At 40.7% G+C, this 27,173-nt stretch overlaps 1 protein-coding gene across 6 annotated transcripts in view; it reads right to left on the bottom strand.

Moving 5' to 3' along the window:
- Nucleotides 1-25,268, bottom strand: part of NFIA (nuclear factor I A) — a 362,345-nt gene extending 337,077 nt beyond the window's left edge. The window contains exons 1-2 of one of the 6 annotated variants that reach the window (XM_032839786.1): nt 25,072-25,268; nt 13,903-14,434 (exon numbers count right to left, since the gene is read on the bottom strand). In XM_032839786.1, the coding sequence (XP_032695677.1) occupies nt 13,903-14,434; nt 25,072-25,155 (616 nt within the window). In that variant the 5' untranslated portion in view covers nt 25,156-25,268. Of the gene's footprint in view, nt 1-13,902; nt 14,435-19,794; nt 20,189-25,071 lie in introns of those variants that run through there. The other 5 variants (XM_032839787.1, XM_032839785.1, XM_032839791.1 and 2 more) reach the window with 5 other exon arrangements.
- Nucleotides 25,269-27,173: the final 1,905 nt, after the last annotated feature.

Here is a 27,173-nt window from a genome sequence, read left to right as displayed (position 1 = left end):
ATACATTACCTAGTTTTTAAATTCATATTACAAATGTCTCACATTTTTTGTTTTATTTTGTTCAACCCAGATTTTCCATTCAGTCACCAGATCAACAAAGGTACTGAATACATACCAGGTGCGGGGCCCTACGAACCCCTACGGGGAACACAAAAATAAATACAACCCAGCCTCTGCTCATAAAGAAATCACAGCCCAGTTTGGAAGACAGATCATTTTATTATGATACATGGAGAGCTAATAGTGAATACTACCACAGTGCTAGCAAGAGACTATGGGAAGGCAGGGAAGGAGCCCTTAGCCCAGCGCTGGGGTAAAAGAAGGCCTAAGCAATGTTCACCAATTAAAGGTGAGTGAGGACAGTCTCATCAGAAGGAAGAATACAAGGAAAAGAACAGCAACAACAACAATATATATATGCATATACTATGATATAAAGCGTGGCCAGAAGCTTAGGGGAAACAGGCAGGAAGACAGCCTGCCCCTGCGTTTTCCATGCACCAAAATTCTCATTTATGTCCTTGCATGTGCTCTCTCCAGTGTCAAGGGCAGCTGTATTTGCTGATAATATAGAAAAGTAATGTACTCACTTTACCCCACATTTGTCTAAAGACACCTTACCCTTATTTAAATACTGCAGCTAGCTACTCTCCTGATGACAAATAGGAACTTCCAATAACGCACAGCATCTCGAAAGGGGCCTCGTCAGAAGCATGAGTCATTCCACACACTAAGTTCCTGACATCCTGAAGCCCCCGCTCAGAGGTCAGCTCCTACCTCTACAAGTTCAAGGATCCAAAGCTGACACATTAGAGTTTATTGAAACATCACCCTGGTGGGAATCTGCCGTTGGGGATTCAGTCCAAATTTAAAGACAAACAATCCCTTTTCCAGATGTTGGACTCAGACAATGAAAATACTCTGAAACAATTTCCTTCCAAATAATGGATTTAGAAACAGAAAAGGGTGTTATATTGCAGACTCACTATTCTAACCTAAATATATATAATTTCAACTATATAACATTAATGAACTCTGCTGATGATTAATGTGTTCAGTTTTATTCATATTTCACAAAAAAAAAGGGGGGGAGAGTAAAGAAAACAGGATAAGGCCCGATCTGTAAAAATGCTATTCAAGATTACAAGAAAAGAAGGTGTGGGGGAGGAAGCGAGAGGGGTGATTCTCAAGATTAGCAAAAACAGAGAGATTTTCAAACTTGTTAAACTTTCGTTATTTGGAGATAAAACACTCTTAGAAAAAAGGAAACATCAGCAATTGTTAAAATCATCAGGTAAATTCTAACGTCTATATCCAGGTGGCTTATTTCATCTGAAGACAACATGGTTCTCCCTGGAGGAACTAAACCGCTAACATCCCATGAACTCTATCAAGTCTGCCTCACTTCTCTTACTGACTGTAAAACAAAGAAACCTGTCTTCAGTTTCATGATGTCCCACATGGTACTGTGACTAATTCCCAGCCATTTTTATTTACAGTGTTCAGAGTGAGTTTCTATGACAATCCCATGCCATTCTCAATGTTACACACAGATTTTCTGCCTTTTGAAAATAATTACAGAACATATCATTTGTTCTTCAGTCTATTCAAAGAAAAGCACACATATTAATGGCCGGACAAACAGATTTCACTTTCAGATTAAACAATAAACAGATGAGGGGGGGAGAGGGAGAGACAGAGAGAGAGGGAGAGGGGGAGAGAAACTTCCGCTATACACTGTTTGGGACCACCAGATTTTGGGGTTGTTGTCTGTGCTTTATTTATCAGACATGCGATAGTTCTCCTTCCTATCACCATCTGTACACACTTTCCCAGAAGACCCTCACAGCTGTCCCATTAACACACTAACACACACTCACACATATAGGACCTCTGCCGTGCGTTCTGTCTGAATGTAATACATATCTGTTTTCTTTTCACAAGAGAGAGAAAGGCAAAGCAGCTTGAGACCTCGGACAACCTAAAACCACTTCAGTGTAAAAGTCTCAAGATTGCTAACTTTCTTCGGAGACAGAGCAAAACAGAGAATTTAAGTGGCTATGCTACTGAGACTTGGCTGTGTTTTAGGAACTACTACCAACTGCCAAATGAATTCACCACGGCTTGCTCTCCAAGGCCTTCCTTTCCTTTCTGTTTGTCACTCCCTCATTCTCCTGCTGTTTAGATTTCCTATAACTCTGTTTTATACTTCAATATTACTAGAAGGATGGCCTCCAAACAAGGAATAGAACTTTTTGGTGCACCACCAGATTTCTTTAAAGAAAACATGCCACAGTGAACTATTAAATAATAAAACACCTGTGCCCTGTCCTGTATCTGCCTGGGTTTTCTTTCCATTTACATCGATATTTTTGACACAAGAAACCAAGACACATACCACTTACTAGAAGTACCATCAAATGACAGAATTCCTCTACACATACCTGTACAGTAAGACCTTACACGATACTGAGAGCCGGCTCTGCAAAGGTGTAAAACTTCCTACGGGCTATTACTTTCTAAGGATTCTAATTCAAAAACATCAAAAGCTTTTAAATCTTAATTTCTGGGGTGCTTGGGTGGCTCAATCAGTTAAGCCTCCAACTCTTGTTTTCGGCTCGGGTCGCGATCTCAGGGTCGTGGGATGGAGCCCCCACATCAGGCTCCGGAGCTTAGCACAGCATCTCCCTGTCCTCTCCTCTCCTCTCCCCTTCCCTCCTCTCCTCTCAAAGGTAAACAAACAAACAAATTTTAAAAGTCGTAATTTCTGAAGAAATTTTATCTGCGTTGGCATCGACTCATCTCACAGTCTTTTCTTCAGTGTTGTATGCTTGGCACTCAGCATGGTGCCTACCAGGTAGTAAGCGCTCAAAATGTTTGCTGAACCAAGTTGCCAATGACATGGTGCAATCTGTCAATGTAGGCAACCAAGGTAGATTTTCTATGCCAACACTGACCAAAGAGCACCCACCTTGATGCATGTGATAACAAGAGGCCAGAACTGCACTCTGCTTTATACAAGAATGTTTTATCTTCAGAACTCCTGGGATGCAGGTGCTCAATGTCCTCACCTTGTAAAAACGAAGGTTTCCTCTCCATTTCCTTCAAGGTTTAAAACTCTGAAATCTATTAGCAAAGCAGAGAAAGCTCTAGCTGCTCACTACTTTTTAAACTTCAGAGAAACCCATGGCTTTCAGCACTATTCCGTACTTCCAGCAAACACCTTATACTCAGTCCATAAATTCAGGGGCAGAGCTGAGAGAGCCTGATACCTTGGGGAGCACCTTGGAGATTAAAAAGTCCTAACCACTAACTAACCATCCTACTGTGGACATATTACTCAGACCCTCTGCTTCTTCACCTGCACAAAGGCAATTATAATACCTCTCCTACCTAAGTTTAAGGTTTATATGAAGAGCTAATGATATATATGAAAAGCCAATTTAAATATTATAGAGGTTAACCACAGAAGTCCAGGTTCTGATGGATCTGGCTTTAATCCTGGCTTTGCCACTGACTACTGGCAAGACCTTGACTGAGTTCCGAACACTCTGTGAGCCTGTTTCCTGAAGAACAGGAGTAACTCACGAAAGTGACTCAACAAAAGTCTTCTACTCACCCCCACCACCCAACATGAAAAATTCTCCAAAACTTGGAGAAGTCCAAAAGGAAAACAAAATAGAAAAAAGAAACCCACATAAAACCAGAGAAACCCATATCCACAATTTAGGAAAACCAACAAAGCCAAACCTAAGAAATGGCACCCAAATACATAAACTCCTTGAAGGGCCCAAAATACTTAGCACCTATCACAGAATGCTTTGGTACAAAGCAAAACGCCCTGTCTTCACTTTCAAACAAGGTGATGGGTAATAAAGGGCCAAAAATGTGTATCCCTAGACGTGAATCTATGATCCTCTCCAATCTATCTGTTTCTGTCCCATTCTGCTGTCTCATGACACGGCTTCCCTTACTCAGCACTGCCCCCACCCCAGAACCTCTGAGGCTCAACTGCAAATGAAGTAAAAAGCTATGCATAATCAGGCTTTTTTTAGGAAAAGTGAAAATGTCTCTCTTTGAAGAATTACAAAGCATTCTGTCTGAAACCTCTGACCTTTCTAGAGAAATCAGAGTCACTGTAGTTTAAAAATGTAGGTGGTAAAAGTACAAAGGATTACATTTATCCATTTTGCATGTTTGCCATCTTTTCTGAGATGAGGAGCAAATATCTTTAGAACAATTAGTTCTTCAGCCCTAACATTTCAGGCTGTAATATCCTCATTCTCCAAAGAGTTGTATACATCCTGGGCCCGATGAGATGGCACTTTTCTGTTAATTACCACTCCACTTTATTTTACAGGAAATCTAAAGGACATGAACTCCAGAACCTTTTTTTAAAAATAAGACTTGTCCATACAATGAATCGACCAAGAAGATAATAAAAACTCCTATGACTCTTGTTAAAAACCACTGTAATTCCTGACTGGGTGGGGAGGAGGAGGGACTTCCAAAAGGACATTTAAAAGAAAAAAGAATTCTTAATAAAAGTCCTTGTCACATATTAAGAGGCTATACAATAAAAGTATTGCAATGACTATCTTTCCCTGACAGGAACATACAACAATAGTTATGCTGTTGAACAGCATCAAGTTACAAAGACTTCATTCTCAGAAGTTACTTGAAACTACTCTCCAAAAGAGAACTTCTACCATTTAAAAGAAGAGGAGGAAAAGCCGACTAAATGAATCAATCAGCGACTTTACTAACCTAGTGATTTTTTTCTATAATATGCATCTATGCAAAAATCTTGCTACGGTCATACAAAGATACTGATCAGCTTTTGCCAAATTCTTGCCCAGAATCCTGGCTTGATCTTAAACGTCTGTAAGGCACTCGTCTTTAACTTCCAATTACTTAATGCTACAAATGTTCTCTCAGGTATGCACTGTTTTCCATCGACAACATTTTTAGTGTCTAGTATTATTTATGAATTGTATTCGGCATAAAATAGACTTATGATTTTCACTGGTGATCTGCCATTATGTCTGAGCACATACAGCTCTGTTTAATAGTATGCGATGAAGGTTTACATGCAGATACATACGATCTTAATTACTCATTCTATAGTGAGCTCTTTAAGCATCTCCATTCCTCACTCATTTGGAATGTTTAAAAATGCCACGAAGAAGGGCTTGATGTCATCTTAACACTGAAATCCATCTGTCTATGGCCCTCTTTTGACTTTACTCCTTCTGCAGCCAAATTTTTCACAAAAGTTGATGAGAATTTGTCAACCTAAGGACTTGTAATGTCAGCTCTTTTGAAAGGCAATGGAATATTTGAAAGTGACAATGATGGGATCCTGCATGTAAAATATTCACTTTATGTTGGAGTTTAAAACTAAATAATCCCTTTAAGATTAAAACACGCAGAGTTCGAAATACTTCCAATAGGGGAAGAGGCAGGCATGTAGTTCTGGGCTTCCCATAGTAAGTGGTATGTCCCTAATTTTAAAAATTAAATGATGATTAATATTGTAGCAACACAGTTCCTATTACCCACTAACAAATACCTTTCCATACTTGAAATTACCACTCAGAGCCAGCTATGTAACTCACCACAGACACGTCTTCTCCAACAGCATGAACATGTTGCACTACCCAATCATGGGCTGGCAAAATTACAAAGGGAAATAAAAATCCCCCAAACCATAGCAACAAAGACAACAGCCTGATAATGGCAGATGCTAAACAGGCATACATAGAAATTTTTAAATAGTATTCATTTTTAAAAATATGTTTTATTGTGACTTTTCTTTCATGCCATGTTTTCAACCTATAGAGCATTTCAAAAATATCCATTAAAGCATATTTATGAATATATATGCTCTGGAAATTATTTATGTCTGGAAACTCAAAGATTATTGGGACCACCATAAATACTCATCACAGACATCAAAAGGTAGGCAGTATAGAACAATGGGTGTGAGTTTAATTTTTTTATTCCAATCCTCTTATTTCCAGTTTACACTTTTATTTACATACTTCAGTTTTCCCTTGCTGGCATAACTGATACTCCACAACTTTTAGATTTATGAGCATTTCTAAAAAAGAAACTTAAGAAGAAAGCTACATTTCTATTTTGGTCAATATAAGTTCAGTTCAGCAGCTTATTTTTTAAATAAACCCTAGAAGACTTAATATACATATAATGAATATAGTATAAATTATAATTACTGGTCTTTTTTTTCTGTTTACAATTATAAAATTCACACTGAATGGGGCTTTCAATTTTTGCACTGAAGTCATTAAGAACTAATCTTGCTTAAAGAAATGAAAATAACAGCATTAAATAAATCCATCAATAAATCAGTCATTTAAGGAGATTAAGATGAACCCTGTTCCTACTTTCAATTTTTCTGCTTTTTCTTTTAAATTAAAAAACAATTTTAAACTAATAAAACTCAATTTTGCTTTCTTTTAAATAATTATGCACAAGGCCAGAATCAAAGGTCTTTTTGGAGTAAAGCAAATTTTAAAATTTTCAATCTAATCATTAAGGGAAGTTAGAAATATACCTCCTGTGCACATAAGAAAATACGGACAGAAATTTACCTAGTAAAATATTACGTGCAATTCTGATTTTTAAACTCACACTTGCTTTAATTCTCAGTGGTTTCCCAAAGCATCTAGAACCAATTCATCTATCTTACAAACAGGAAAAAAAAACATTTTTTAAACCTGTGTAATAATGCTTCTATTCACCAAACTTCAACATTTTTAGAACAAGAAAAATCAAGTAACTCCAGATTTTTAACCCCAATCCTGACAAAAGCATAAGAACATTTTCTCCCTCTCCTAACCAGGTATAGCCTCGGCCTATGCCTAGGAACTGGACACCACAGTAGAATATCTCCATGGGGAGGGTCAGGATCTTGACTTTTTTTCCTTCCCTCTAATTCAAGCTGGTGCGTGATACCATTTAAAAGACATCTAACCCCCAGACAATAGGACACCGAGAGGTATACAGAATGGATCTAAACTGCCTGGTGAAGAGTACTGGGTTTGGAATCAGAAAGCCTGGCTTTCATCTTACTGTGCACCAGTTACTTGGATACTCTGAGACTTTATTTTCACCTGTACAAATGGAGAATGCATTACTTATTTGCAATATTACTGTGAATTTTTTAAAAAATGAGAGAGAGAGAAAGAAAGAAAAACCAAAAAAAGAGAGAGAGAGAGAGAGAGAGAGAGAAGGCTACAATGCATGGCAAAACTTAGTATAATGCTTGCCGCAAAAGAGACAACTCAATAAAAGTTATCTGTCTTCCTGCCTTCCTGTCTTCCATCCGTCTCCCTTTCTCTATTATCAATTGATCTAGGTCCAAAATATTTACCACTAGGAAAGCATGCGAAAGCCATGAAGAAAAATAAGTGTAAAGGTCTCAAAGAACACTAAGGTTACTCCACTTCCATCTCTAGCTATTATGACCATCCTGATCAGGTCTGCGTTTGGATTAGCAGTATCTTACACATTAAAAAAGACCAACGCTCGCCAAAACACATAACTAAGGAAAAAGAACTTCTTTCTCTCAATTTTATCTTATTTGGTTTCTTTGACAAACAGAACAGCAAAAGCATCCTCTCTACAGAGTTGTCGCAATTTGTCATGTGTGGACTTATTTTTTTGCCTCGTAAGCCATGTTTATTTAACTAGAACATTAACAGGAGGGTTAATTCCGTTAGAGAAAATATACTCTTACACTGTGAAATGATCATAACAAAACATGAAAGCGCTGTTTTCTAATATTTTGGGAAACACCGAGAGTAAAAGTCATTCCTGTCTAAGAAGCAGCTGGAGAATTCTGGTAAGTTTACAGGGACTCTAAAGTTTGGATCGATAATTTGTATCCTACAGCTGCCTAAGCAACAGCCAAAATTTTGATGACACCTTAAAAAGCAAAATGGTAATAATAGCAAATATCTCAAATAGCCCCTTTTCCAAGTTTATGTATGCCACAGTATCCCTTACTGGCCGGACCCTTAAACGATACAAAGAATTTTTGCAAAACTTTTCTTTTCTTAAAATTTGATCAGAAACTCCAAAAGCCCCAAATAGTCTCCTCGTCTCAAACAAACTATGCAATAAAATGTGGGGAGATGGATTATAAAATTCTCCACTTGATATCTTCTGCTCAGGATCCTTTTACAGTCATTACTTAAACCAAAACACTTTTGAGAGCATCTCCATTTGCGATTAAATTCACAGTTTTATGTTTCTCTTAACAAAGGATGCCAGGTCATTCTCTTCCTCCTCCACCTGACTTCTTCCTTCTCCTTATCCCACCTCCCAAGGATTTACAGTTTATAATGCATTTAAAAACAAAATCTAATCTCTAAATAAAATTGGGGAAATGACTGCTGAAATGCTAAGAAACCAGTGTTCTGCACATTTAGTGAATTCAATCTGTATTTCATGTTTTTTCCTCTATTCTAACCTCAAAATTGCTTTTGGTAATCTATATTAACATTTGCGAGCAATTAGAATTGTTGCTGCTTCTGTGCAAGTTTTAAAAAACTGACAAGCCATTCTGTACCCTCTGGAAGCAGCTTGAGGCCTTAACCAAGTCAAACACCCAGTCCTACTGTGTACAGCAGTGACCACAACAAAGGCTGTGGTTTCTCCCACACCAGCCCTAAATAGGTTTAAATTAATGCTATTCATCACTGGGTGGAAAAGAAGACAAGGCAAATCTAAGCCAGCAGCATTGGGAAATTTTTACCAACACTCAAACCTCTTAGCCATAAACGAGCTGACCTCTGTTCATAAGTTTACTCCAGAACAACCCTTCCCCCTATTCCTATACCCTGTCTGCCTTTGAATTTCCATCTTTTTCACTACATTCTAGATAAAGGATACTGTTACTACATTCTAGATAAAGGATATTGTTACTACCCTCAAGTTATGCCTAAAACAGTCAAGGATACAAAAGCCATATTTTCTCAAGTTTGTGGACTGTCAGTGCTATTTTCTTAAAAGAATTAAAAGATAAATAGAAAGATAAATGAAATTTTTTAGAACGGTGCATACACCAATGATTTCAAATGGATCAGTCAGCCACAAAATCCATCTTGAGTTCGGTTTAAGGTTGGAGTAAGAATTTGGATAGGGTGGCACTTACTCTTAATTTTGAACATCACTGTATGTTAGTCTTACACCTTCTTTTTCTAAATACAGCTTACTATTATAAATCACGGGAACTAACTACAGAACTTTCTATTAGGGAGTTTATTAAGGTACTGAAAAAGTTTAATTACATAATGTATGACCTTAAACTTGAGCATAAACACACATACACATGTACGTCTGCTAACAAAATATATTGAACATATTTTAGATATGCAATACTGCCATAAACTAACATGATAAGTTAGCCCAAAATTAAAACATCACCATAACTCATTCAGCATAAAATTATAAACTGTAACAATTTAACATTTTCATTTAAAATTTTTTACAATAATGATTCTATATGCATGGATAACCTTATGCATAGAGTTGTATGGTATTTAAAGTACCAGTTTTTTTAAAAAAAGAAATCATTTGCACTGCTCTCAACAGCCCTGTGTGTGCAGCCCGAATGTGCACACACATGAACATGAAGCACACACACGCTCATACACAGACACTCCCAATCTTACACCTGCTCTGAAGCAGTAGGAAGTGAATTCTCAATCTGTCAACATGACCATCTGGTCTATCTGCATATCACGGCTTTCTCTATTACTATATGAAGGAATGGCAATCACGGAGCCAAAATAAAACTAAAATGCACCTGAATGGGAGTATCTCTGTCTTTGTTGAAATGGAATAATACGTGGCATATCAGAGCAAAACTAGCAGAATGTAAATAATTTAAAATGAGCATTCACAACAGCATAATTAAATGAACAATATGGTACGAGTAATGTGGTAATCAGTAATACTGGCTGTACAGGTTTCCGGAACAGGTACCAGACTTCCAAAACACTGCAAACAGCTCTTTCAGCGAGTGGCAGGACTGTTACTATTCCTGTTCCAAGCAAAACTAAGGACAGGCAGTAACGGGTAGCGTGGAAGCAACCAGTAGCTACTGTACTAAAACATTACTGTGGAAAAATGGTCACTCTCCACCTTACAACTAACACTCCTCGTGCTATCCTTAGGACAGATTCAATCACTCTGTCACTGGAGAATTAACAATGACAGTCATTACCTGACAAATATTGGTCATTTATTAGTCTCTCAAAGCAAATTTTAACGCCACTAAAAAAAATTTCCAATCTTAGAAAAGTCCTCATCTGTAAAAAGTGAAGATGCTTGTGGCGATTTTGCTTTTGGGCCTACTGCCGCTGGAAAGTTAGGCAAAGGCTTTACTTAGTTGATTTAAATATAATGCTATTTATTTAATTGTACTTTCTAATTGTCTCCATATAGCTGCCTCATTGTTTCATTCCATCTTGCAGCAGGTAATAACTATCGAAAATAAATTGTGACTCTGTCATTCTGGGGTGTAGACACAGCAACTTACCTCTATCCAAAAGGTGAGTCCTTAAAAAAGTCTAACCTCTTAAAAAATTTAACTAAACTGAGAAATCTTTCTAGAATCTGATTACATTACCAGAAGTATACAGATGCAGTTAAAAAAAAAAAAAAAAAAAACTCTCCAGAAAGTTCTCGGTTGAGTGCCTACTAATGAACAAAGGTTAACTTTATCTAAAAGGTCAAATGCCTGGTGGCTAAGGTTATGACCTTAACAACTTAAATTGTGACCTTGCCACGTGCCGGGTATATTGTAGATTCTGATACAGATCATCTGGTAAAGACTGGTCATAAATTAGCTTTACTGTTACACGCCCACAAAGAAAACCATTTGCCACAATTCCATAATATCTTCAAGTTGTCATACGATACCTATGGAAGGACAACTCAAATAAAGACCAAATTAAGGGCATAAAATGGTTTTGCTCTTTTATACTTTTAACGAGATGAAATTCTCAGGCTTATGGAATCACTCCAATTTCATTACACTTGTTACTGTTTATCAGCCACAAAATTCACACTGCCTGAATGCTACCAGATTTAGAAAAAAAAAAAATCAGAATGTAGTTTAGGTATTGTATTTTAGCATCTCAATAAGTTTTAGACTACATCACCTGCACTTTTAAAAAATGACTGATTCTGCACTGGCTTCCAGTATTTACAGTGTGTCCTAAGATTTCAACCTCCTACCAAAGAAAAGGCCGAGGCATGAAGCAGTAACTATCGTACACATTTTTGGAAGGGGAAAAAAATCTCATTTGCGGGGCTATCTAGAGGGAAGAAAATGGCATTTTGAAAGAAAAAAAAAATACAAGACTATAAGAGAGAGGGGGGTTGGAAAATCCACCATAGGTGAAAAGGCCACAATGGTTTTGGCATGTTTCTTGAAGCACGTTTCAGAGTCTCTGCCTCTTGCCAATACTGGCAAGTTCTCAAAACTTTTAAGGAGGTAAAAACATTGTTTAGTGTTTACAAATCTTCAGTATTATAACAGATGCTTGTCAAATCAGTTGTATGTAAGTTGACCGATCTACCTCATATTTGTATTGGCAACTAGCTTCCCTTCCACAAATCACAGGTCTCTAAATCAAATCTGAAATATTTTCAGACAAAAGGCCCTTAATATTTTCTTCTGCGAGCGTCCTTTTGCGTGCACCGAGCAGCAGCCATCACAGTGCTCTGTGAAAGCCAATGGCCTCACACTTGGCTGCCAGTCAGGCCTACCAAGGGATTCTGGGATACCTCAGGAAAACCAAACCGAAAGGTAGTCTGATCCACGTTGCTGTCAATAAATCTTTCATAAGCAATAAGGATGCTAACTCTCCCAAGCAACCTTCTACCTGTCACTTCACCAACATAAACCCTTCGGGTACCAAAACCACCAGCAGCCGTGTTAGCTCAGGGATTTGGAGCCACGGCCCAGTAACGAACGGTCACCGACGCAAGAGAATACACGTGATGGCATTAGCTCCGAAGGCTGCAGCTCTTTGAATCGAAGGAAAATACTTATACCTAAAATTCAGAACGGGTGCTGCTCCCACCGACAAAAACGTAACCGGTGTTCCGTTTCGAGGTACCTTGTAAGAAAGCACACACCAGGATGTGTACCACCTGTTGGCACCCTCATTTTTCTCTATTGGTTCAATTAGAGCATTTGTTAGAGTTGATAAATTATTTACTTTTCTAAATACTGAAAAGATTAAACACAAGATCTTAAGGAGTCCTCCCTGAAAGCACTGATAACACCCATCCTTTTTTTTGTGCCTTGCCTTTCCGTCAGAACCTCCACTTACACACGCAAATAAATTTTTTAAAAATTTAACTCTGCTTTTTCAATAGAGAAAACAATGTAACAATAGGGTGAAAAGGGGATTAAGAAAGGGATACTTGTTCCTGTCTAGAGGTCACTGGAGAGGTGGTGCCTTTTCATTTCACTAGGAAGAACAGGCTACAGCAACAGGCACTCCTTACAATTAAGTATACATTCTCCAAAACCCAAATATTTGAAACACTTACAGATCACATCCTCTAAAATACTCATCTATCCCCTGCCAACAGAATGCAAATGATAATGTGACATGCTTGCAAAGTTAATTTCTCCAGTTTCTTATGTAAGGACAGATGGGTAACAAAAGTTCTCTTTCTAAAACATATATTGAGAAAAATAAAAGAGAATAGGCTATCAGCTGACTTCTTTAAAAAAAAAAAAAAGCTCAGTCTTAGAATTAAAAACATTTTGCAAAAACAGGTTTTTACAGGTAGCACCTTTCTCCTTTGTGAAAAAATATGTAAATATATGAACCCCAAAACAGCCTACTGGTAGGATTCCATAACCTTCTTTCCTCCATCTGGCTCAAGGAACCGCCATGAAGGTAAAATCTAGCAAGGCCGATGTGTACATATAAAAAGTCAACAAGTTACACAAGACTTGAGCTTTCCCATAACACAATGAACCTTTTGTCTAAAACAAGGCAAAAGAAACAAAGTAGAAATGCATTCTTTTACTCAGTGCTCAATAGTTTTAGCCTGAATGCTATAATATACACAGGTAAAACATGCCTTGAAAACAGCCTTGAAACAATAACGAATCTTATCACCAATCAAAGCAACTCACTAAATCAATGATCAATATCGATTTCTTGGTGCATTCATGCACAACCCAGGCTGGTTACTTTTAAGATTAACCTTGCCATCAATTACTTAGAGAGCTGGTTTGTTTCTTCCTCAGCTATCCTAGACAACAGGAATTCCTAAAAACAAAGCTACTACGTTTGTGTATTCATGTAATTCTTTTTCCTTCATAAATGATCAGCAATTTGCTAGTACTCTCACCACCTTTTCTTAATTAGCAGGGGCTTCAAGAGGCCCCAGCAGGTTAAAAACACTCCCAGAAGATAAGCAACTAAAAATACTGTCTCACCAACCAAACTCCATGCTTTTTAAACGCGATCATTGCCATTTATAATACCCCTTTATTCCAACTGTTTTATGAGGCTTCTCTCACCCATCACCGAAAATTGGGATTTAAACATATCACACAACTACCAACACCTTTGATAACACGACTTGCCAAAAGACCTTAACTTGGTGAGAGTCCTCTCAAAGCTATGCTTTTCCACCTGAATGAAGCTGTGCCCTCGGACAAGGGGAGGGGAGGGGAGGGGGGCTTCTGGCTGTTCTGACTCTGGTCTACCTCTGAAAGCACACTGTCTGTCTGCACTGTGGCCTGCAACTCAGACGGTGCGGGACTGGCCCGGCACATAGAGGACATCAGAAAAGAGACACACAAGAAAGTGAACAACTTCTCTCCATCGCACTTACCTGCTGCATGCACAAAGTATGCCAAATATAAATCGAGTTCCTTAACAGAAACCCCTATGTGGTGCGGCTGCACACAGAGCCCGGGGTTCGAGCACTGTGGGGACTTTACCAGGCGCTCACCATCAGTACTTTCGAGCGGAATACCTTTAAATAAAATCACCATAACAAGGTCCAACCTCCAGACTTTATCTGCCTGGCGAAGGCAGTCAATTCTTCGCATCTTGCCTTTCTGGTCTGGGTTGGAAAGAACACAACATGGAGGCTTTTTCCCCGTAACTGTAAGAACAAAATCCTCTCGGTACTCAGGTCGGATGTCTTTCCGTAACTTGGCCAGGAGTCGAGATGCCCACTTCTGCTTGACCTCTGGTTTTTCACTTAGCAACTCATCCTTCACGGCTCTCTCTTCTTCTTTTGACATACGCTTTTCATGTTTTTTGAAGTATTTTCGTTTTCGGGCCTGCAGGTTGAACCATGTGTAGGCGAAGGCTCGGACGTGGGGCAGAAGTGCTTCAATGAAAGGATGAAATTCATCCTAGAGAAATGAATGACAACAAAAATATAACTATAGTGAAAACAAAAGGAAACAACTTTTCTTCAGATGGTCATTTTAAAAACAAAACAAAACAATGCTTATTTCACTTGAAAGCTGACTCGAGCATTACAGTACCAAAATTACACAGAGGGTGCCTATGGGAAGTCTGAGGGGGGAGAAAAGGAAAACTGTCAGTATCATGCCTCACAATCTCAAAAAAGAAAACGGCTAAAAATTTAAAAATCTGTTGGTATGTTCACCAACGTGCACCGGGGTCTACTGCCAAGCCTAGGTCCCAAGTCCTTTAGATAGTACGTGAAATGTATTGAAATGTTTATAACAATATATAATCTTAACCCTATTTCAAGAAAGGCATATCTAATTTTGCTCCAGCCTTGACCTCACTACTTGTAGTACACCCAGGGCTCGGCCGCCAGATTGGCAAATCCTAAACATTTAGATGCCAGTCAATGTTTATGGAAGTCTAGGAGCAAAAAAAAAATCATTTCCCCGATCAATGAAAACAAAGACTTTCCCTCTAAAAATACTGCATGGAGACGCTAATCTGTTTCTTAGGCATTTTGGTAACATCTTAATTCCTTCTTAAGGATTACAGTTGCATATAATTTTTTTAGTCAAAAACTTAGAAAAATCTGGCATATGCAAAAGATGAATTTCATATTCTTCAGGCTGAAATAAAAGATCTATTTCCAAGACATACTTGCTGATACTATGGGAATGAAACAAAAAGAAAAAAAAGGGGGGGGAACAAAGAAAAGCATACATGCCAGAGAGTAAATAGAATGCGTCATTGTGACAACAGGGTTGCAACTAAATACAGTTAATTTTGTAAAATGCCTTCGGTAATAATCATCGCTAAAAAAGAGAATCTTTACTTAATTTTTGAAATTAGTATTTCAAGCTTTTTCTCACAAGGAAATAGAGAACCTGGTACATTTAATGTTTATGAGATTCCAGGAAAACCCCCACGGTTGCCTCTTAAGATTCAAGTAACCCGAAAATAAAATTCAATTTAAAACATTTAAGTTTTTCTTACTGTCTTATGAAAATGTTTGATTCTTTAACTTGATATTTGCTTAGGAAATACAAAATTAAAGAAAAATTAAACAGTAACCTCCACAAAGCTTTCTGAGTACATCTAACTTTTGATTAACCAACCCACACTAATCTTACATAACTTCTCTCTGCCGCACAAACCCCCAGAAGATAAATTATTTACTTTCAGATAAATGAGGATAAGAACACCAAAAAGATATCTGATGCCTTTTTTTAAAAAGGGTGTAGGACAGACAAATATTATAAAATGCATTCTTTTTCAGTTTGTACTATCCACCTAAATATATACTTTGGAGGCACAAGTAACTGTAATGTCCAAAATATTATTACTATAAAGAAATTATTAAATTTTCAAATGTTCAAATGTAAACTGAGTGGTTAAAATTGGAAAAATATTTTGTCACGTCTGTTAAAATATTATAAATTATAATCAATCATCTGAACATTACATATGACTATTTTTAAAAGTACATATTAATGTAATATATAATAAATCACTTCAATAATTGACATTTATCTTTTTCCTCTCTGGACAAATTTCAGGCTCTGCATTTCAAATTTAGCTTTGAAAACTGCTCTTTTTCAATAAAAATCTAAAAGAAAAGTAGCTTTTCTAACGTGTGTGCATTCTTCAAGTGGAGAGGGAGCAGAAAAAAATACAAGAATTATATTATTCTTTACCATAAACATTTTAAATGTCTGATGTTTAAGAATCTTTCTTATTGCCATACTTTAAAAGAGAGAAATGATGGTGGGGAGGGGGTGTTTTCAAGTCACAGTTTATCTAATAAGGTATAAGCCAAACCGCAAAGCATTTAAACATTACTAAATTCTGAGCTCATCCTTGAAATGTTCTAAAATACATAAAATTGGGGTTTGAAACAGTCCTTCACATTGACTTATTTTCTTATATGCACAGAACATGCTAGGGACCAAGGCTCTGTGGTATTATGTTAAGAACTCCTGGAGTCTACCTTAACTATAAAGTGAGCTTTCACCAAAAGGAAGATTTCATCTTAAAATCTCAGGCCTGTTTTATAAAGCAAAGAACAACTAAGTTCCAAACAATTCACATTTATGTTAAAATGTTATCTTATTCAAAAGCTTCATTAATAAGAATAAGCCTTGCCTAAAAAAGACATTCTAATATGGCATTTAAGTGTCTGAAGAGACTCATAGTATGCTTCTCACAGAACTGCGAACCGCGTTCATTCGTGTTCATTTTGTTTACCTGCCAACCAAATGCCTATATAGCTCATCATAAAAACATAAAAACCCTCAAATGAGGACAACCATGTCAACTAATCATTAAGAATAATCTAAGTCCCCAATTGTGCACCAAAAGTATGTACAACTTATTACTCCCCAAAGGTTTCAAGAATGTGCCAATAAAAGTGCACAATATTTTGTACAACTTTACTCACATGTACTATTAAAGAGCTAGTCATCTTTCTCAACTCACAATTAGAAATAGACCAGATCATCAAAAGTAAAGAAAATCATTAACTTGCAGGAAATGTCAAGGCCCAGCATAAATTAATTTTTTTTAAAAAGTAAGCCCCTATAAATCATGTTGCTGCACATACTGCCATAAGCTACGTACTATTTCAAAATATTCAGGAGATAATAAAGAATATTCTACACGTGCACTCAGTGAGAAAGTTATAGACCATCAATGAAAACAAACCTGAAAACCTGTTTCAAAAGCAGTATGACTTTGAATCAGCACCTTAAATGTTGATCTGTTTGTAAGTAAGCCAAGTTTAAAAACCACTGAACGTTGATATTGCTGGAACTACTTTTAAAGGTTCACCTATAAATTTCTACCGGGTTATCATTCTATGGCCAGGTAAACGATTTGGTTATGATACGCTTGTATGGACAAAAAGAAGACGCCTGACATTTTCTTGATAAAGTTTTAAAAATTGCATACACGTAGATGGAGTTTATTCTTTCATTTAGAGTATTTCTGCCACTGTGCTTACTGAACTTTCTTCAATGACCAATAAACTACCCAAGTTTTCTTTCTAAAACTGGCTCTACAGCTTTATAAGTATTCCAGCAAGTTAAATAAAATTGTTAATCAATTTTTAAAAGAAGAACCCAAAATACGTGGCTCTTGTTCACTATTTAAAGTATAATTTCTTCACCAACTGTTACACTAAGTGTTTCTTTTACTGGGGTTTCCAGAAGAAGGCCTAGTGAGTGTATCAATCACACTGCCAAATATGTTTAAAAAAAAAAAAACTTTCTTAATGTGATAATAGCTCGTGAACCAAGAGAATCGCCTTTGTCAGGTACCTGACTATGTCCTGGGCCTGCATGGATACACAGGTATCCTCATATATGCACCAACCCAAAATATAAATTTTTCTCTGCAGAGCTCACTTGAGAAGACACTCATGTGTCTGCTAAGGTCATGCCCCACCATTGCAGCACCCTGGTATTGTCTACAAGTTCTCTATGTTGCAAACTTCTGCCAGCAAGAACTTCAGCCTTTGAATCTCAGCATTTCCACTGTAGTCATAACTCATTCAAATTCTCTTACACTTTGCATCTTATCCATATGCAATTGTGAACCTTGCCAGAAGTGGTTGGAAAAGTTTCATTCCATACTTCCACAAGTTACTAAAATAGGAACTTTGGAAGTTTGTTAGGGAAAAATAAAAAACTTTTACAGTAACTAAAAGCAACTGCTATCCATTACTAATGCTAGGCCTAAATCCCAAACAGACCATTTCTACATAAAAGATGCATTTAAGAGTCTTCTGAGATCAAATAACCAGTATTATTCCTGTTAGATATTGCAATAAGGCTGTCATGTGAGAAATAAATCCAGAATCTGGAGAGGAAAAGGAAAAAATTATTGATACTTTCTAACCTTCCATAAAGTATTCCAGTTAAACCGTTATCTCCTGCTAAATGAAAGCAATAAGTGGTAGCAGGTTTTTTAAGGGAGTGGTAAATAAACATTTTACTTGAAGCATACAACTTCATGTAGGTGATTAATGGTCAGATCGCAATGTACCAAAACAGTATGAAAGCTCACACTTTTTTTCAAAAATTGTCTTCAGCGCAAAATCACTTTGACTACATGCCTTTTAGTCAAAGAAAATAAATAATATATTCAAAAGGGACCAGATTTGGAGCCGTGAAGTAGCAATATTTTGCCTAAGGGTGGTGCAGACAAGAGAGGGATGGAAAGGGAGGGCATGGGAAGGAGGGGCGGGGGTGGGGGGGCGAGAGAGACCCATGCTCTGAGCAGAGTCGGAGGGGAAAAGTTGGCCCCGTCCTGCGCGCGGAGCTGCCCGAGTCCCGCGGCGGCGCTGGCGGGAGGCGGCGGGGGGAGCCGCGTCCGGCCGGGCGTTGCTGCTCGGGCTCGCAGCCGGGAGCCCAACTCCGCCCGGCGCTCCCCGGCCCGCGCGGCCCTCGGCCTCCGGCGCTCGCCGCGCTGCGCAGCGTGGGCTCGTCCCGACAGCGAAACTTTCACTCGGGAAAGCGAGCGGGCGATGAGCGGCGAGGACGCAGGCTCCACCCGGCCGGCGCGGGGGGACGCGCGTCCACGCAGCCCCGCTCCGCCGAGCCCGGGGACCGGCTCGCAGCCGCACGCCGGCGTCGGAGGGGCGCTGTCCCGGCCGGGCCCGGGACGCCGGCCCGCGTCCCTCCCGCGGCCGGACCCCAAAGGCTGACAAACAATAAACAAAAGTAAGAGTTTGGGGAGGCTGCCGCGGCGCGGGCTCCGCGCGCGGGCCGTGGGCGCAGGGTCGTGACTTCTCCCGCACCCGGGGCTTTCAGCTGCCCCGAGCGTGCGGGGTGGGCGGTGGGCTCCGTCGGCGGCCCCCTCCCCGGGAGCCGCGGAACTACAGAAACCGGCCTGCCGGCTGCAGAAACGCTGAGTCCAGATTTCAGCGCGTCATGGGCTGCAACCCCGCCGAAACACGTGCGGGGCGTCCGAAAACACCGCCGTTCCGCAGTCAGTCGCCCCGATATTAATTAACGCATTAATAAGAGGGCGCCATTAGCCATGTGCCCACACAAATGGCCGTGCAAGAGGAATGCACCCGCATGGAAACAAAGTTACTTTCTTAAAGCTGTATTTCTGCCCCCCCACGAGCACACGCGCACACACACACCGAAACACGCGCAGACACGAGCACACACCAAGACACATGCCCCGGGCCCGGCCGGCGCGACTGTCCCCCGTACCCCGCGCCCAGCCCTAGGTCTGCCCCCGCAACCCCGGGCCCCCCCCCCAACCCCGCCGCATCCAAACAGCTGCTTACCTGGGTGAGACAGAGCGGAGAATACATAACTGCCGGGCGGTGGGGTGTGCGTGTGCGTCTGGGTGTGCGGTTTGGAGGTGTGCGTGAGTGCGGGTGAGAAAGGAGAAAGAGGGAGAGAGGAAGAGAGAGAGAGAGAAGGGGGGAGAAAAAAAATCAAGCCTGCTTCTTGCGTTCACATTTCCAACTCGGCTCAACTGCAGCCAGCCAGCCAGCGCGATTGCCGCTCCATGAGCTGAACTTTAACCCCGCCTAGAGTTTCCCTACACTCCACTATACATGTCTACTGTACGCGGGCGTTAAAGGCATAGCGCACCCTTTCCCGCTCCCGCGCCCGCCCGGCCGGGTGCCGGCGAGCTGCCCGCGCGCCCGCCTCCGCCTCCGCTCTGCACCGCACCGCACAGCCGCCGCCCGCTCGCGCCGCCGCCGGGGTGGGGGGGGGGGGCGCGTGGGGGAGGGGGCGGCTGCGGCGCCGCGCGGCCAGCCGGGTCCAGAGCCTCCGCGGCCGCTCGCGCTCGCTCGCTCGCTCCCTCTCTCGCTCCCTCGCTCGCAGGCTCTCTCGCTCCCTCTGCCCCCCCCGCCCCCGCTTCCCCGCTCAGCGCATTACTGGGTAACGCAGTGAGGAGCAGTTACAGTCTGTACTCCCGGGCAGCTATAGGCTGCCACAGGATGTGCTTAAGCAAACAAAACTACTTTTCCTCATCCCCATCCCCCAAGCCCCGCCGCAGACCTTCGCGGACCTCGGTGGAGGACTTGGGCAACTTTGCCAGGTTGCCCTGCGCTCCCGGTTCACTGTGTAGGGCACGGAGAAAACCGAGGAGAAGGCCAGGGGGCAAATTTGCATGTATGCAAATTTTTTAAAAAATCAGACCTCCTAGGTAACTTTTTTTCCCCCTCTGAAATGCGGTACGGCTCAAAGCATTGTAATCTCTCCAACGGAGCTTTCTGTGGGAATAGATCGTCGGTAGAGGTAATTATGCACAAAATCCTGCAAACTTTGTGCAGCTTCAGTCCTATGGCATTCAGAAGCGGGGGTGGTGGGGAATAATTTCACACAGAAGAGTCACCGGATTTGGGGGGTGAGGGGGGGGTTGTCTGGAGAAAAGGAGGCGGAGATTAATGAGCGTTCTCCCTCCCAGGACTGTGAAACTAGTGGGTCTGAACACAGACGCCATAGAAAAAGTTCTATCGCGTTCAGAAACAACAGTGGTTTAACTGTGACATCTTTTTCTTTTTAGGAGGAAAAAAAAAATGTGAAAGGGATGTCCCCTAAGGGAAGGGAGATATTCTGGTCCACAAACGCGTGCCCAAAACTGGACACAGGCTATCATTACCGTCCCTGTTCCTGGGACACCTCTGGAAGGGTGCCTTTTAAGAATCCCCTCTTTTTTCCTCCCCCAGGTAATCGTTCTTAAAATGGAAAAGAGCTTCCTGCAATTATTTTAGGTTTGGTAAAGTATTATTTTGGCAGAAAAAAAGGGTGGTTTTTAGGGTTTGGCAAGTTGCCAATAAGCCTGCTTTTCCAGTTTTTTTAACCTCATATTTTTTTTCTCCAGGCTTTCCTCCCTGATGGAAAGAAAGAAAGAAAGAAGCCAAACAAACCAAAAAACCCCTTCTTCCTTCTGATCCCCATCCCATCCCCTCCTCCTCATCTTCCTCACTCTAGTTTGCAAGCCTGCTGCATCTGAGAATCCTTCTCAAAATTCCGAAAGGAAAGATCAGGGTGAAAGGCACTGGCACACAGACAGGAGAATCTGCACCTTGGGAGAGGTTACATAGCCAGGGAGCCTCTGGAGAGAGGAAACTCCTGTAGGAATGCCCACTCTGCAGGTGAGTGTGAGGTGACATGCTAAGGTCACTCTCATCCAGACTATGCTCCCCCACCGCACCCCCTCCCCTTTTATAAGTAAGGAGCAAGAAATATGTTACTGGAGAAAGCAAAATACAGTCCTCTGAAATATTCTGCATCTGTCTAAAATCATTTGATGCTTCTTCTCCAGTTACTTTATGGCTAAAAGAATTTCTGAATGCTCAAGACCCATGTTCACATACTCTGCTCCTAAATATCCTTGGAAATCTCTGAAATTATTCATTACGGGACGAGGGGAGATAATGACTTAAATCTTTAATGAGAGAGTCCCATTTTCCCCCAACTAAACAACTGCTTTCCCTTGGTTCCTCTTTAATTTCAGTAGAAGAGAAACGTCCTAAAAGCTAAGCTGAGTTACAGAGACAACCTCCCTGGCCACAAAAACCTTTGCTGGGATCTATAACTTCAACTCGCTCCAAGTTTCCTCGATAGAAGTTTCTGGCGGACGGTCCCAACATGTAACTGAGGCACAGTGAGAAGTTATTGTTCCGTGTGTGCTCTTGGGAAGCTCTCTTCCAGAGCAGATTAAAATCTTTTTTTTTCTTTTTCTTTTTTCTTTTCTTTTTCTTTTTTTTTTTTTTTTTTTTTTTTTGCTGTATTAAAAGATAGACTTCACATCTGCCTCTTTCCAAAACAAGAAAGATTCTTACTTTTAACTGAATCTTAAGAAAGAGAAAAGGAATTTTTTTAAAAAGACTGGCACATCGCCCTGGTTTTTAAAAATAGGGAAAAGTAATTTAATGCTGATATTTCTAGTTTAAAAACTTCTTTTGTTGCAGCAGTGAATGTGCCCGCGATTTCCAGCTTTCTGCGGTTAGCAATATTATCTTAAGTAACTTTTGGCGCCCTTCGTAAGACTTTTGGATATGGGACGATTGTTTGCGCCCTCTAGGCAAGGGCTGGATCCAAGTTCAGCACCAAAGCCCTTCACATCCGCTCCTGCTTTCTCTCCTATCTCCGCCAGCTCCCGCTCCCTCCCCCGCGGGTTGGAGGGGGGGGGGAGGCGGGGGAAACACTACAAAGCACAGTTCCAACTACAGCCTTTGGAAACAAGACTGAGAAAAATACAGTAGAAGAGTTACAGTTACAGAAAGGCTTCTGGTAACTTTCTCTCCAACAGGCATAAATTTAAACACACACACAAAGAAACAGATGTTCCTCAAAGGGCAGTCTGGGGGTAAAAACATTTCCAACTCTTTCCCCTCTTCCCAAGTTGCAAAAGTAAATCCTTGTCCAGAGTTCACAAAGATACTAAGACACTTGAGCGAGAGCAGGGGTGGAAGGAGGAGAGAAGGGAGAAAGGACAGTAGAGAGAACAGTTGTAGGAAACAGGTGAAGTACAAAAGCTAGTTTACTGCAATCATATAAATGACCCATTGTTAGGAAGGATAAACCCCTTATTGGAAATAACCGCTCCAATCATTTATTTTGCAAGTGCTGGGAGGCTGCCTTGAAATGGGATTGTCTTTGCGCAAAGGAGCCTCCTGTCATGCTCTCTGCTATCCATATTCTTCCTGGCACAGAGCCCAGCCTTGCATTTACTGTGTTTTATTTGCAGAAATGTTACCTTGCCAGCTTTAGTGAAATCCTCTTAGATATATAAATTACGTCAATAAGGTTTCACTTATATGTATAGCACAAATACTTCTCATTTTGGAGGTTACTTGATAGGAAGATCTTAATATGATTTAGATTTTAATGCCCCAAGCAGTAAAGATAAAATTGGGGTTCATAAGTGACAATGCCATTAACTCTGTAGTTCTTACCAGGACTAACTTTATCACTAGCATTTTCCAATATTTTTCTCTAGTTTTTTGACCTACTGGTCACTTGTGTGCAGATTTTTCTTAGATGCATATAATACGAAATTGAATAATGTTGCTGAACTGAGCATCCAAGTGGATTTTAACGTCAAATTTCCAAACCAGATTTGATTAGAAGGCCGAAAGCCTTGGGAAATAGCTCGATGGAAATTTAATCCAAAGATGAGAAAGAGCCCATACTATTTTCCATTCACTTCCCAACAGAATTAGGTGTCTACAATGCTCAGAGGGAAGGAAGAGATGGATGTACTTTAGTCAGAGGCTGCCAGTTACTGTCTCCAAGACAAGCTACTGCAGTTGGTTTCCACTGGATTGGTATCAAAGACTTGTCCAAGAGGCCAGACTCCAACTAAGAGTTAGCAAGTCAGCAATCTTCCACACACACCCTCCACAGGGGTTGTTGTGGTAACAAGAACAAATGTGAACTTGGCCAGTCTTAATATCCTATTTGCTACTGACCATATATTTAAACAGCAGAATTCAAGAAAAGTGGAGAAAACACACACACTCTCCTCCTCTTCCTTTCAAATGTATAAAACAGCTGTCAGTCCACCTGTGAAACATTCTCTCTCTTAAAACTGTTGTTTAGAGTTCAAGAAGAGAGGCTTTCCTATCCCTTCCAAGTACTTGAAAAGTCAAAGCTTCAAAGATAACCAGGGAAGTTTTGCAATGCTGCGTATTCAATATGTTACTTCCCAGAGCTCAATACCATCCTGTAGTTCAGGCAAGTTTTTAAGCCACGCATTTTTAAAAAGTTGACCCTCCCCTTCCACAACAGTCAACAGCTTCCCCGAATTTAAAAATAATAATTCAAAGTTAATTTTTCTCTAGAAGAATTTTTCTTTTTCTGAAAGCCAGTTAAGAAGGCATTACACTTCATGCAAAAATTCCCCAGGTTTTTTTTTTTCTTAAACTCAAAAACTCTTTCCTATTGTGCTTGCTAAATCCGGAAGAGCTTGTAGCTTTGACAGCTTGAACCACACCATCCCCTTCAGAGCCGCAGAGAACTTCAGATCTTTTCTGCCCCGCCCCCTCTGGCTACTGGTCTCAGAACCATTGTACACCCAAGCCTCCTCATGATTGGATAAGGCTCTTGTCAATCTCCCATGTTGTCCCATTGATTAGAGGATCGAATCGTCAATTATTCTCCGGGTCCAGACATTTCTTTTCGAGTTTGGTTGACTGCTGAGGCCAGACGTCTTTTTACAGAACAGAGCACGTACAGGATTCCCCCCCCCCCCCTTTCTGGAACCGAGCAAGCGCTAGGAGGAAAAAAATCTGTCAAGCTCAGCAATTTTTTCAAATCTCGGGGTTAAAAAAAAAAAAAAGGAAACCCGGTCTTTGATCCACATAGCAAAAAGGAAAAAAGAAAGAAAGAAAGAAAGAAAAAAAAAGCCATCCACAAAGCTACGTCTTTAAAACAAAACCATCACAATAGACACTCACCCAGCAATCACTAAAACGCATATGCAAGCCAGAGAAATTTTAAAGTCTTAGCCATTAAACAAAATCATTCTGCCATTATTGTTGTTTATAAAACACACATCGTATAAACGAAAAATAGAAAGTTTAAGATGTACCACGTACCATTGCAATGTAAAAAGAGTACGTGAGAAACTTTAAAATGTTCAGACGAATTGCTTCATTTGTTGTCCCCCTTTTTTTTTGCATTAAAAAAAAAGATCTAAATAAACTTGGAACCGTTGAAAACCCGGAAGAGATTTTTTTTTTAAAGCTGTTGGCCAATTGCAGGCTTCTTGGAGATTTTTTTTTTTTTTTTTTTTTTTTTAAACTCCAAATCAGAGGGCTTTTGCAATAGCAATGCACTCTCTCTGCCTCTCTCACTGTCTCTCTCCTCTTTTGATAGCAATCCAACCCGGGCTGGCTGGTTCTCAGATTCTCTCTGGTTTTGCCTTGTGTGCTTTGGATTGTATGAGACTTTGCAGAAGTTGCAATCGATTCGCAGTCCCTCTCTCCTCTCCCTACCCCCTTGTTTATTTCCGCAATCGCTGCAATTTGCATAGTAACCACGCACGAGGCGCCAGGCGGCTGCCTGCGGAGGGGGCCAGGAGGGGGCAGGGAAAAGGCCTTGCCCCCTTCTCCCCTCCTCCCGTCTCTCTCCCCGCCAGTCTCCTCCTCCCCCACGGTGCGTGGCCAATAGGAGCCCCGGCATTCAGCGCAAGCTCCGGTCGGGACACCGTTCGGAAGAAAAGCCCCTGTGTTACTAGGCCCAGCTCGCAGGATCGTGTTTTTTGGCGCGGTAGAAGTTCCCCTGCTTGCGGACCTCGCCGCCGATACTAGGGGATATGTGAGGATAAAGTACGTTTGCCTGCGGTTGTGCGGGTTTTGCACGTTTTAATTAAGTCTGCACACCTGCTTTCTCGGTTTCTTTTTCCATAGCCTCTCGTGAGTTATTAGGCTAGTTCATGATGGTTAGTGAGAGATTTAACCTTTATTTGCACTGGTGTAGACCAAGAGTTAAAGATCCTCTTTGGTACATTAAATCACGAGAGTGCAAAATGTCACAGAGAACTTGCAGTGAAATAAAGCTTCTACTCCAGATTCTGAAAGGAAAAGACTGGTTCTGCTCGCTGCAGATGACTGGCCATAAAATTGTTAGGTGGGCTCCGTCAAGAATAAAGTTGTTCCTTTAAAGCAGGAGATGCAGTGAAATTCTACCTTAATTGCCAAGCATCTACTATGTCGATATCCTTACAAAACCAGGATTCACAAAGTTTGACGCCCCCCTTCTCCTCCCATCGCCCCAAGAGAAGGGTTGTGTTCGGACGTTTGAAATGGGGAGGAGGGAGGCTGTTAATGTAACTATTGGAACATTAAGCACCTCATCTAACAGATTCATCTTTTTTCATTAACCCGGGCTCTTTAAGACCATTTCAATGTCAATCTGTAATGTGTTTGTTTTAAACAACAGACTAGCCCTTGGTGCAGTGGTGGTACGGGAAGACGGCTCTAAAGGAAGGGAGTGTCCCTTTAAATGGAAAGCATCACACCAGGGCTCCTGCGTTTGTTTGCTTTGCGTCAGTTAAGTAGCTTTAGACGTTTTGCTGAATAACTGAGTTACAGGAAAATGTGTGCTTAGCTCACTTGATAAAAATTATCCAATAAGAAGTCAAGAGGAATAGGAAGCAACCTGGTGGTTGTCTGATTTTCTTAACTGTCCTTGGTGAAGGTACCTATTAATTAATAACAGGACCTCGCACAGTTAAATTAGAGGTTAGAGAAACCTCCTATTTTGTTTTGAACCACATTTTTGGCTTTAGGCTCGCACTTTACGACAAGCTAACTGATGCAGCATTACTGAAAGGTATGGTTCTGTGGCCACCGGTGGTGGTAGACAAGCTTTGCTGTCCTGGTCTGCCTCTTATAGATTCAGATACTGTCTTGCTCTAGAAAGTCTGTGGCATTTAATCCTGGCCCCCTCTCCTAAGGATCCATTTCAGCTTGGCATACTGCTTTCACTCTAGAAGTACTACACTTAATGGGATATAGTAGCTTAAGTAAAAAAAAAAAAAAAATTGTTTTTAAGGAACTCAAAAAACTTCTAGGCTTTGTTCAACTGGTGCCAGGCTGTGTGACCTTGAGATGGTTACGTAACACCTGTAAAATAGGCCATCAACCTATTGTGAGAATGGAGGATTGTTTTGTCAAGAGCTGAGAGCCTTTCAAAT

This window comes from Lontra canadensis, unplaced genomic scaffold (assembly GCF_010015895.1).
Source record: "Lontra canadensis isolate GAN:19392208 unplaced genomic scaffold, GSC_riverotter_1.0 scaffold109, whole genome shotgun sequence".
NCBI classification, from domain to species: domain Eukaryota; kingdom Metazoa; phylum Chordata; class Mammalia; order Carnivora; family Mustelidae; genus Lontra; species Lontra canadensis.
This window is presented reverse-complemented; position numbering and strand designations above follow the sequence as displayed.